The sequence below is a fragment of the Mytilus trossulus genome, chromosome 6 (genome assembly GCF_036588685.1).
Source record: "Mytilus trossulus isolate FHL-02 chromosome 6, PNRI_Mtr1.1.1.hap1, whole genome shotgun sequence".
NCBI lineage: Eukaryota > Metazoa > Mollusca > Bivalvia > Mytilida > Mytilidae > Mytilus > Mytilus trossulus.
Genome location: NC_086378.1, coordinates 18,340,442 through 18,353,398, shown reverse-complemented (window position 1 = coordinate 18,353,398; position 12,957 = coordinate 18,340,442). Strand labels below are relative to the sequence as shown.

Genomic DNA, 12,957 nt, shown 5'->3' with positions numbered 1-12,957 from the left:
CTCTTTTACTAATAAGACATGTACAGACATTGTGAAGTTCATGATATAGTGTTGGCAAACATAGAAAATAAAAAAAGCCAGGGTAACCAGTACTTTCCCTGTGTTTCTTTTGACATCCATTAATTATCTATTTTGGCAAAAGAATAATGACATGTACAATATACTGTGGATTCAATATTATTTGTTGGAAACCACTTTTTCGTGGATTTCATTAGTACCAGTGAACCACGAAATCAAATGTTCAACGAATGACACATTTTCTATAGGTTTGTATGAAGAGTTCAGCAAAACTACAAAATTAAATATCTAAGATAAGTTAACCTTCATCCACAAAAATTGGTACCAACAAAAATAAATTAATTCACAGTACTACAAATAAAATATGCCAATTGTGTTTTCTTTTGACATGTGTTTCCTTTAATTCATAAAATGAACAAGTGTTCCTACATTTTTCAGCAATTTGTATTATGGTTACACATGGACTGATTCAGACAAAGTTCCACTATCTACCAGAAAGTATAGCTGTAGTTCTCATAGGTAGGTACATGTAATAGACTCTTTTCATAGGTAGGTACATGTAATAGACTCCATTGAAATACAGTGAAACTTATTTTAACAAACCACTTAAGCAAAAACATTGTCTTATGTCTTGCATGTTTAAGACATGTGGTCTTTTGATAAAGGTTGGATTTTTATGACATGTTCTACAGAGGGTGCCTATAACATGTAGGGTTTTGCTTAATGCAGGTGGTCCCTTAATCAGGTTTGACAATGTGATGTCCTTTAAACACTGGTAGTATACATACATAAATTGTGTGTTAGCTGATCAGCAATGTCATGGTTTATTTAGTAATTGTAATATAATGCATTACGTTTCAATGCAATTTGTCCCATGCCTGCAGTATACATGTATAAATTGTATGTTAGCTGGTCAGCAATGTCATGGTTTATTTAATAATTGTAATATAATGCATTACATTTCAATGCAATTCGCCCCATGCCTGGAGTAAACATGCATACATTGTATGTTAGCTAATCAGCAATGTCATGGTTTGTTAAGTCTGTTCCTACATGCTGATATCAACGAACTTGAAAACATAAACATGCAATGGTACAAATTTGTTAAATCATCATTATCTTAAATAAAAGTCAGATTTGTCACTCAGGGTCAAATATGGCTTTGAAATTAAAAATTGCTATAATTTGGTCCTTAAATGGATCTTTTTAAAAAAACTTAGTTTTTAGAAAAGATCCATTTATAATTGATATTCTTAGCTTCAGAATCAGCACATACATGACATGTTTGGTAAATTGTTGAAATGTGATGATTTTGTGTGTTTTTTTGTACTTAAAAGCTATGACACCTTGAGGTAACCCTTGGCTGTAACCCAGGATCTAAAATATTCTGAATTTGCCAATGATGATAATTGAATCCCTAGACACAAACACTTTCTGAATAGTGGGTGGCAGCCAAAGTTAATTATGCAAAAAACTGTTTACAATTATTGAAAATTTGACCAAAACTGATGTTTTAATTGAAATGGTCCATACTTTATGATTTTTAATGTGATGTACAGTTATATATGTTGCAATTATATCTTTGTGGAATTTGGATCAATATGTACCTTCAATTGAAGAATGAACACAAAAGTTGTGTGTAAAGTAACTGTAAGCAAAACATCTCAGTGTAGAGATATATTTGATATGTTTCTATGTTTTACAAGTAACTGAGCTTTTTTGTCATTTCTGTTGATTGGGAAAGGAGAGGACCATGCATAGAATAAATTTGTAAAAACAATAGTTATTAAATGTATTCAAAGTATTATATTTTCAAAGACTTTATTGTGTGAAAAACGGGATTTTTTACCATGAACATGATGAAGAGCTATATCAGGAAAGGATTTTCATTGTATGTTAATTTACAGAAAGAGTAATCTAGCCTTGTACCCCGAAAATATAACCAGATATGTGAAAAATTTTCAGCTTCAAAACAAGCTATCACACATTTCCAAGTTTACAATAGGACTGAGTTATAGAAGAAAATGTTACCATTACTGTCTATGGAGAAACAATTGCGCATATTGCCCCATTTGTAATTTAAAAAACATAAAAAAATTTAGGGCCAATTTTTAACTCTGCGTGAACATTCTCCTTTGATCAATTGAAAATGAGGTATGTAAATGTACAAATAAAAATGATATACAGATCTTATAATATGTTGTCATTTGTTTGCACTTGTCCTTAATCAGGAACCTGTTGTTCAGTGGTTGTCGTTTGTTGATGTGGTTCATGAGTGTTTCGTGTTTCTCCTTTAATTATATATACTAGCAGACTATTTTTATAGATTGAATAGTTAAATAGTTGAATGTGAGACAAGGCTGCATGTTGAAGGGTATACTTTGAACTATAATGGTTTCTTTGGCACTCATACCACCTCTTCTTACATATTCTAATTATATCTTAATGATTCCAGAATACTTCAATTTGTGTTGTAATTTTGAAATTTTGATTGTCATTACAGAGAACTCTTTATAAACTCTTGACTTAAAAAAATCTGCAATTAATACAACATATTATCTATATGAATTTACAGAATTTTCTAATATAAATGATAAAAGTTGTTTATACTTCTATGGCATTGATCAACATGGTCTTTCATGTTTAGGCTACTGGTAAATACAAAAAGAGAATATGATGAAGACAAAATCTATTTTATTCTTTTATGAAAAAATCCATAACAATGAAACATGATGACATCTATTATAAACATTATGCAGACAACAATTAATACAATATAGATACCTAATGTTTACAACAAACACCTATACATCAATGCAGATACCTTTTGTTATAATGAAAACAATAATTTAATCAATGCAGGTAGCTAAAGGAATACTGTAAACAACAATTTAACAATGCAGACACCCATTTGGTACCAATAAGCAATAATTTAACAATCCAGAAACCTATTGAAATACTGTTAAACAATTCTGCAATGCAGATACCTTTTGTTATAATGAAAACCACAATTTAACAATGCAGACACCCATTTGAAAACTGTATGCAATAATTTAACAATGCAGAAACCTTTTGGAATACTGTTTACAAAATTTAACAATGCAGATACCTTTTGGAATATTAGTACTGTAAGCAATTTTTTAACAATGCAGATACCTTTTGGAATACTGTCAACAATAATTTAACAATGTAGACACCTATTGAAATTATGTAAACAACAATTTATCAATGCATGTACCTATTTGAGTACTGTCAACAACAATTCAACAAAGCAGATACCTGTCATGCCTATTGGAATACAACAATCACCAATTCAATTATGCAGAGAGCAACTGGTTTACAGCAAACACCTAATTCAACCATTCAGAGTTCTATTTGAATACAGCAAACACCAGTTCAACCATGCAGAGACCTTATGGTTAACAGCACAGACAAATTCAACAATGCAGATACCTATTTACTTACAACAAACACCAATGCAACAATGCAGATATCTATCTATTTACTTACAACAAACACCAATGCAACAATGCAGATACCTATTTACTTACAACAAACACCAATGCAACAATGCAGATACATATTTACTTACAACAAACACCAATGCAACAATGCAGATACCTATTTACTTACTACAAACACCAATGCAACAATGCAGATACCTATTTACTTACAACAAACAACAATGCAACAATGCAGATACCTATTCACTTACAACAAACACCATATTAACAATGCAATTACCCTAAAGAGTAAACTTATACCATTAACATATCTTTTGTCATTCCACCTCCTCATTTTCATACTTAATGTGATAATGTCATATGAAAGAAAGATATTTGAGTCACAATGTTCATCAGCAAGCAATAATTCACTAAACTTTTATAGATAATATAATATGATAAATACTGAGGATATTTATTTTTCGTCGGTATCAGTTTTCGTGGATTGATTAACATTTGCATTTTCGTGGATATTTGATTATGTGGTTTTGCTAATCTGTGCAAACACATCCGATAATAAATTTGTAATTAGTTGACCATTTATATTTGTGATTCACCTGTTTCCACGAAACCCACGAAAATGGTATCCAACGAATAATAATGAATCCACAGTAGTGGGCTGAAGTTTCTTATTTTTGATCAACTAACCTGAAAGTACATCCTAATATTTCCCTTTTTGCAGTTGCTTGTTTATCTGTTCATTGACAAATATTTAAAAAAAATTAACAAACAGGCTATTTCTACCAATAAAATTAACAGTACCAATTTTCTTGCACCAGATGCGCATTTCAACAAGACATGTCTGTTCAGTGATGCTCGTGGCCAAAATATTTGAAAACCAAAGCTTATATTAAAGATGAAGAGCTATAATCTAAAAGGTCCAAAAAGTAAAGCCATAAACATAGACTGAATTGAATTTGAAATATCAGACCCCCAGGTTTAGAGATTTTCCTAAAGTTTATTATAGCCAAGTGTTGATGACCCAATTAGAATATCATAAAAGTTAGACCATATTGGATATTTCCCGGTAAATAAATGTATAGATTAACACTGATAATTTTAGACCAAAATCATTATGTCACAGAGGCTGCCTTAGTACTGAAAGATATTTTGCTGAATGTGCCTTTTACATTATTATACATATGTTTTGTTGTCATGTTAGCAACGCAAACAGTTAAACCTTGTAGACCACACAGTAATATGAATATGTACTCCAGCCATTCTGATTGTAAAATACCAGATAAAAAGCCTGTAACCCAAAAGATACCCGATAAAAGGAGAAGGCGAAAAAACAGTTTTGCATCTTGGAAGTATGAAGATTTAATAAGATATCTCATTTCCACTCGCATTAGGCAAATTTGTACTATAACTCGCAACAGAACAACAAAATTGATCAACGTAGAAAAGACTACTGGTCCACTAAAGAAAATTATATTAGCTGGATACCTGTTTGGAAAGCAAACCGAATTTCCATATCCTGCTGATAAATAAGCAACGTCAAATTGATCTAGTATGACAGCTGGGCCAACAAGTAAAACTGGAATCGACAAGCCAATTATGGTAAAAACATGCTTAGTGAAATTTCCTGTCCGTCTTATTGTTTTGTTACCTGATTTCATTGAAGTAAGATTCTTAGCTATATAAAGAACCGATATCATCACGAAAGTAAACACAGTCAGCCACAAATAATGAAGAAAGACCCCAATAATGTAACAGAGTAATGCTATTTTAGAGGCATAACTACCAATCATGAACAAAATATTGGAAGCAATCAATGAAATAGATATGTTTTCCATGTTTGAACCTGCAATACTTGAAGAAAGGTTAAATTTTCTATTCATTGAAATGGAGAAAACTAAAGCCACAACAGACACTGAAAAGCATACGTATGTCAGTATAGCTTTGATAGAGTAGGACAGTTCTTGGCTATCCTTGAAATCTTGGTTTATATAATATTTGTGGCAGACTGCATCTGTTGGTTGTATCTGGAACATTCCGTTCTGATCAGCAAACACTGTCATCTTCTTACAGCCAATGGTCTCAGATTTAGATATATTTGCACCAGTCCTTTCAAGATCCTCAACTATATAACGTGTCATTTGATTTACTATATTGTGGAGAGTTTCATTTTGCAGTGTCTGGGGTAAACTTTGTTCTTTGCTAATTTCTATAGTGTTGTTTTCATGAGTCCAAAACAAATTCCACATAAAGTTGTTTAGTTGATGTTGGTTTTGTTTTATTTCATGAAGGAAAGATGGTTTGGTGATAATAACATTCAAGTTTATTTTGGCAGCTTCATTTTTTTCACTGTTTTTGAGATATATTTTCCTTACGGACACTGCTGTGTCTATAACCTTGGTCAATGTCCAGCTATAGGCAGAAGCAACTCTGAACATCTGTTGCATTGTTAGAGACACATTGGCTACAAGGTAGAAAGGTTCTGGTTGGAAAGCGAAATTTTTGTAAATTTCTAAATTACATGGGTTACTCCCATTCACCTGAAAGTAAAACATTGAGCACCTTTAACTTATATATTTACAAATCTTACAAAAATGTTTAACCCCACTGCATTTTTGCGCCTGTCCATATTCAGGAGCTTCTGGCCTTTGTTAGTATGTTTTTTTTTTCATTTTAATTCCTCTGTATGTTTTGGAGTTTGGTGTGACGTCTATTTTCACTGAACTTATATACAATATTATTTAGGGACCAGCTGAAGACAACTTTTAGGTGTGGTATTTTATCGCTTCGTTGAAGACCTATTAGTGACCTTCGGCTGCTGTCTGCTCTTGGTTCCAGTTGTTGGTTCTGAAATATTCCCAGTTCCATTCTCAATTTTATTACAAACCAAACCCATTTGATCACTTATTTCTTGTACTTGTTCAGGACAAATGGAATTTTTCCTTAGCTGTCTAAACATTTGATTGTTATGTGTTAACAGTAACATTTTTCAGGTAAATTATTTGTTTATTCTGATAAGTTCTGCTTATATCTCGATATAGCGATCAGAAAATGACCTCGTGACTGAGCTGGGTGATAAAAGCGAAGTGGAGGATGATTAACAGACAATATTTGTCCCTTTATGTAAAAATAACTTAGCTGACTATGCGAAAGGCGCTTTGCGCATTGTTGAAAGCCGTACGTTGACTTATAGTTGTTAATTTTTGTGTCATTTGGACTTTTGTGGAGAGTTGTCACAATGGCATTCATACCACATCTGTTTTTTTAATTAAACAATGCATTTGGTTTCAGCACCTAAAAAAACCTCCGTGAATTGGTGCATAATCCACCGCATTTTCATGGGTCATTTGTCAATATTAATTTTTCCTTGGTAAAACAGTTTCGCAGATACTATAAGCAATAGGTCATCTATATGTTGTGTATTGAAGAGTGTTATTGGTTTAATGATCTTTAATGTCTGTTTGGGAGTGTTCATTTCATCTTATACATACGGTCTTTGTTTTTATGGGTAAAACTAATGTAAGTGATAGTCAGTAGTAAAACCTTTATCTTGAAGACGCCTTACATATATTCAATCATGATTATAAGAGCAGATCTTGAAGACTCCTAACATAAATTCAATCATGATTAAAAGAGCAGATCTTGAAGACTCCTAACATATATTCAATCATGATTATAAGAGCAGATCTTGAAGACTCCTAACATAAAATCAATCATGATAAGAAGGGCAGGTACATAAGTTATCATTAACAATGAACTTTGAGTTGTTATACTTCAATACAGATTAACATCAGGGATCACCTCTAAAACTTGTCCAAGAGTTTTAGAGTTATTTATAGACAGAATGAGCAAGCTTCTACAGGTCACCGTAAAACCTACACCAATATTCAATACCCATACTCTATCATGTGTATCGTAAGGTATTTAAGTTCCTGTCTTATTTTGTTTTAGAGGCAATACTACTAAAATATAAATTCTTCATACATGTACAATGCATTCATTATAATGTGTGGGACACTAATTTGCATGGATTTTGTTTGTACAGGTGTACCATGAATTTAAATATTCAACTGAGTAAAACTTGGAACAGGCATATATGCAGACTTTGACATTACCATAAAATACAATATCAACGTTAATACGTGTTTTCCTCGAGCCACGAAAATTGGTACCCATGAAAATAAAATAATCCAAAGTAATTGTTTTACCTGATAAACCATCTTCGTACAATCTTCTTCCTTTGTTTCCTTTTCTGTGATCGAAAATAGGATAGTCAATGGGTAAATGATATCTCGACCAAATCTGTCATAATATCCACCCGTACATTCATATAAGTGACGCTTGGAGACAGGAACACAGAAATGGTTTCTGTATAAATGTATACCTCTTCCCACTGGTCGATATACTGGATTAATGAACATTTGACATAGTGTGTCATTATTGCTATCGAGTTGTAACATACATGGGCGAATGACTGTACCTTTTGGAGGTATAAGTTTATAGCTTTTGCTCATGCGAAAAAAATGATACATTCTGTCTGAGCTAGAGATGTTTTCAGGGATATTTGATGTGCTTATTCCAGTAAGTTGTAAATTAAGATCAAATGTTTTATACAAAGTAATATTATGACATAATGCACAGTACTTGTTTTTGAATATAATGTCATTACTAACAACGCATGGTCCCGCCTGCAGAAAATCATCACTTTGACAAAAACTTAAAACAGTTGAATTGTCTTCCATGGGTGGGCATTCAGCCACTGCAAACAGGCCTTTGAATTTGTTCTTGGATGATCTGTAGCACTGATAATATGGCGTGTATACTGAATTTAACTCTTCGTTGTACTTGATTTCTAAGCAACAGTCTTTGAATTGATGACATTGTGTATCACAATGACAATACTGTTCTTCCATTATAGTTTGTGTAAACTCGCAAGTCCCCTCCTGATAGCATGGATCTGATAAGACCATAGATTCATATGGTGAAATACTGGTTGAGTAGCTAAACTGCTGATTGTCCGAAATCCTTGTTTGGTCAGTCACATAACTTTCTTCAACGTGTGGTAGTTCAGTACAATTGGAATACTCACTTGCATTATTTCCAAGGCTCACAAGATTGGGTTCTGTAGATCTTGATACAATGTCCGTTCCGACAACAAACCAGTGTTGGAAGAAGTAGTATAGTAAAAATATGATTACAGTGTAATAAGTCATTATTGATGAGCTCTGATGATTTTAAGCTAAAAGATTTCTCGTGGATTGTTTATCAGCCATCATATATATAGGCATTTGTGATTGGTAAAAAAGCAGATGAAATTTTAACACAACCACGAAAACAGGATGACACAAATTATTTAACTGTGCAATTTGATAGGTTGAAATAAACATTAATTAAGTTCTTTTCCAGTTCTTTATTTCTGATGGTAATAAAGTATGAATTCCAAAGAATGAATGTCAAAATCTGTTGAAAACATTTTAATTGTTGGTGATTAGTAATCATCGTTTAGTTTTTTTAGTGCATAAATAGAAAGAATTTCATTATTAAAAAAAAGAGAAATATGTTATACAATTACCGGTATATGGCCTCCATCAAGATTTTATATTTTCTAAATGATCAAATCGAGGAGAGGTTATTTTTCCCGCGGTACGTGGTCCATAGGACAAAAAGAAAATAACCTTTTGAAATTGAAAAAAATGGATATGAACCACTATTCCAAATACTTAACTTAAAGTTCGACTGAAAGAACTCGTCAGCTTATGTTGGTTTTTTTTTTTATCAAAAAGAGCACTAAACGATTTAAGTATCTAGTTTTGGGCTAGAATACAGCTTACTTTGTTAAAAATCATACAGTCAAGGAACAAATATACCGACGTGGATATCACTGCCATTCTGGACTTTTTAATTGAAAACATATTTGTTGAATTTGGAGGTTTGATCTTCTAACAGACTATTGGAATCCTAATGGGTACCAATTGCGCTCCTCTACTTGCAGATTTGTTTTTATATTCCTAAGAAGCAGAATTTATCCAAGGGCTTGTACAGAAAAGAGAGAAAAAAAATAAGCCCAGTCTTTTAATTTCACCTTTCGGTATATTGATGATGTACTGTCTCTTAATAATAATAGATTTAGTGATCACTTACATTTAATATCTCCAAGACCTTTTTCTCGAAATGACTACTGATGGTAGGGTGAATACCAAAAGTTATGGCAATCGCGATGATTTAAATTTTCCTATAGTCAACTTTCGATTTCTGTGTAGCAACATCCCAGCGGCATCAGCATATGGAGTATATGTATCCCAATCGACAACTTTTGAGTTCGATGCATTTCCGTCAAAAAATCTTGTTTTAGTTAACGTCATTTGTGCGTTTAGAGGCGTTGTCACTTCCATTTCAATGTTGAGTGAGATGTTGGACAACTATAATTCTATATTGTACGAATTATTCGGCAAATTGAATTATCAAAATTGACAATCAGCACAGCTGTCATTGGGGAATTGTGATTAAGTACCTACATAACAACCATTATTTCTAGTTTAGGATTCCAATAGTCTGTTAGAAGATCAAACCTCCAAATTCAACAAATATGTTTTCAATTAAAAAGTCCAGCATGGCAGTGATATCTACGTCGGTATATTTGTTCCTTGACTATATGATTTTTAACAAAGTAAGCTGTATTCTAGCCCAAAACTAGACACTTAAAACGTTTAGTGCTCTTTTTGTTAAAAAAACCAAACATAAGCTGACGAGTTCTTTCAGTCGAACTTTAAGTTAAGTATTTGGAATAGTGGTTCATATCCATTTTTTTCAATTTCAAAAGGTTATTTTCTTTTTGTCCTATGGAGATAAAGGATACTACAGATACAGTTAAGTCGGCTTCATATCTTGACTTACATCTAGAAATTGACAATGAGGGTCGGTTGAAGACAAAACTTTACGACAAAAGAGATGATTTCAGCTTTCCAATTGAGAACTTTCCATTTCTAAGTAGCAACATTGCAGCAGCACCTGCATACGGGGTATATATCTCCCAATTGATACGATATTCCCGTGCTTGCATTTCCTTTCATGATTTTCTTGATAGAGGGTAACTGCTCACAAGGAAGCTATTAAACCAAGAGTTCCAAATGGTGAAGTTGAAATCATCCCTTCGTAAATTTTACGGGCACCATCACGAGTTGGTTGACCGTTATGGAATAACCGTTTCACAAATGATATCTGATATGTTCCTTACGTCGTTACTACGATCTCCTTCCCTTTCATGAATTTGACCTACCGAATTAGACTATTTACCGGATTTGTAATCACATAAGGTAGCAATAAACAGTTAGGAAAAAATACAAAAAATTGCCCTTATGAGTTTTACCATCCCCTTTTCATTGCTTTCTTGCAATATCAAGCTTACTGTTTTTGTCATATATGGGCATATGTATGTGATCAGAATCTTCCATAGATTTTATATCCAGTCTATAAAATGGTAAAATATAATTTCATTTTGGTGTATCCATGGCAACAATCTGCATTTATTTGTTATAACATATTGCAAAAAGGGGGGGGAAAGATGTCACATATTTCCCCAAAATTTGGCTAAAAGTAGAATTTCAATCGTTTGAAGTAATACCTTTTCTAAAACTGTGTACATATATCATTCAGCAAATCCAATGAAAATCATATGTCTTTCATCTCATTTTTTTGTAAAATTGCGTCAAAAACTTCGTGTAGAAAAAGAGTGTTTGTAAACAGTACATTAATTTCTGGACCGATGGCCGGTCTAGCTATGAAAATACGGATTGTCAAACAGAAAACAGCCCATAAAACATGTAAAATATAATCTTGATGCTCTTATAAACCATCTTTGAAGGCTAAATTAGCACTTATCTGTCTTAAAATGAATTTTATTACACAATAACTTTCCTATTTGAAAAATCCACAGGGGCCATAATGCGAAACTAAACTCCTAACTGTGTATTGCTACCTAAGCAACACGACGGGTGCCGCATGTGGATCAGGATCTGCTTACCCTTCCGGAGCACCTGAGTTCACCCCAAGTTTTTGGTGGGGTTTGTGCTGTTTATTCTTTAGTTTTCTATGTTGTGTCACGTGTACTATTGTTTTTCTGTTTGTCTTATTCATTTTAAGCCATGGCGTTGTCAGTTTGTTTTAGATTTATGAGTTTGACTGTCCCATTAGTATCTTTCGTCCCTCTTTTATCCTGCACAATGACGATCACTGAAACGCTTAATGAACGTTAATCATGTTAATAGTGAAGGGATACAGGCGATCCCTTCTATCTGGTAAATGACGTCATAAAGGTGCGTATAATTTACGATTTTTTTTCCGGTGATTGATGCACTCGAAAGTAATATATTGATATGTTATTCTAGAGCTAGCTCAAAGTACGTTGATTTTGTTTAGCGAGGAATACTGCTTTCTCAAACGTTGCTAAGACAGGGCTATGAACCAATCAACTTAAGGTCATCACTCAAGAAATTTTACTGTCGCCATCATGAGCTGATTAACCATAATGAAAAAAGTGTGTCAAAAATCATATCTGATATTCTTCCTCAGTCATAATAACCTTCCATCATTTCCGAACTGAACAAAGAAATAACGCGGCCGTATCCGGTGCAGGAAATGCTTACCCTTCCGGAGCATATGATTTCACTCCCGATTTTTAGTGGAATTCGTGTTGTTTCCTAATTATACCCCCGCTTTTAAAAAGGGGGGTATACTGTTTTACCTCTGTCTGTCCGTCAGTCCGTCCGTCAGTCCGTCCGTCAGTTCGTCCGTCCGTCAGTCCGTCAGTCAGTCAGTCCGTCCCATGAATATTTTTCGTTGCATTTTTCTCAGGAACTACAATACAAGGATTTCTGAAATTTGGTTTCAGGGTTTATCTAAGTCAGCTATACCGTGTGATGCGTTTTCAGATTGATCACTTGACAACTTCCTGTTTACCGAACACTTGTATGATTTTACACATGATAGCCAAGTTGACAATTTTCGTCACACTTTTCTCAGGAACTACAATACAAGGATTTCTGAAATTTAGTTTCAGGGTTTTATCTAAGTCAGCTATACCGTGTGATGCTTTTTCAGATTGATCACTTGACTACTTCCTGTTTACCGAACACTTGTATGATTTTACACATGATAGCCAAGTTGAAAATTTTCGTCACCCTTTTCTCAGGAACTACAATACAAGGATTTCTGAAATTTGGTTTCAGGATTTATATAAGTCAGCTATACCGTGTGATGAGTTTTCAGATTCATCACTCGACAACTTCCTGTTTACGGAACACTTGCATATTTTAACACTATTTATTTTTTCGTCACATTTTTCTCAGGAACTACAATACAAGGATTTCTGAAATTTGGTTTCAGGGTTTATCTAAGTCAGCTTTACCGTGTGATGCGTTTTCAGATTGATCACTTGACAACTTCCTGTTTACCGGACACTTGCATATTTTTACACTATTTA

The 12,957-nt window shown here is 33.3% G+C and overlaps 1 protein-coding gene across 2 annotated transcripts in view; it reads left to right on the top strand.

Annotated features, from left to right (window-relative positions):
* Window positions 1-12,957, top strand: part of LOC134720891 (sodium/hydrogen exchanger 8-like) — a 67,049-nt gene that overhangs the window by 17,226 nt on the left and 36,866 nt on the right. For both annotated transcript variants that reach the window (XM_063583445.1, XM_063583443.1), the window contains exon 3: window positions 457-537. In XM_063583445.1, coding sequence (XP_063439515.1) covers window positions 457-537 — 81 coding nt within the window. The remainder of the gene's footprint in view (window positions 1-456; window positions 538-12,957) is intronic.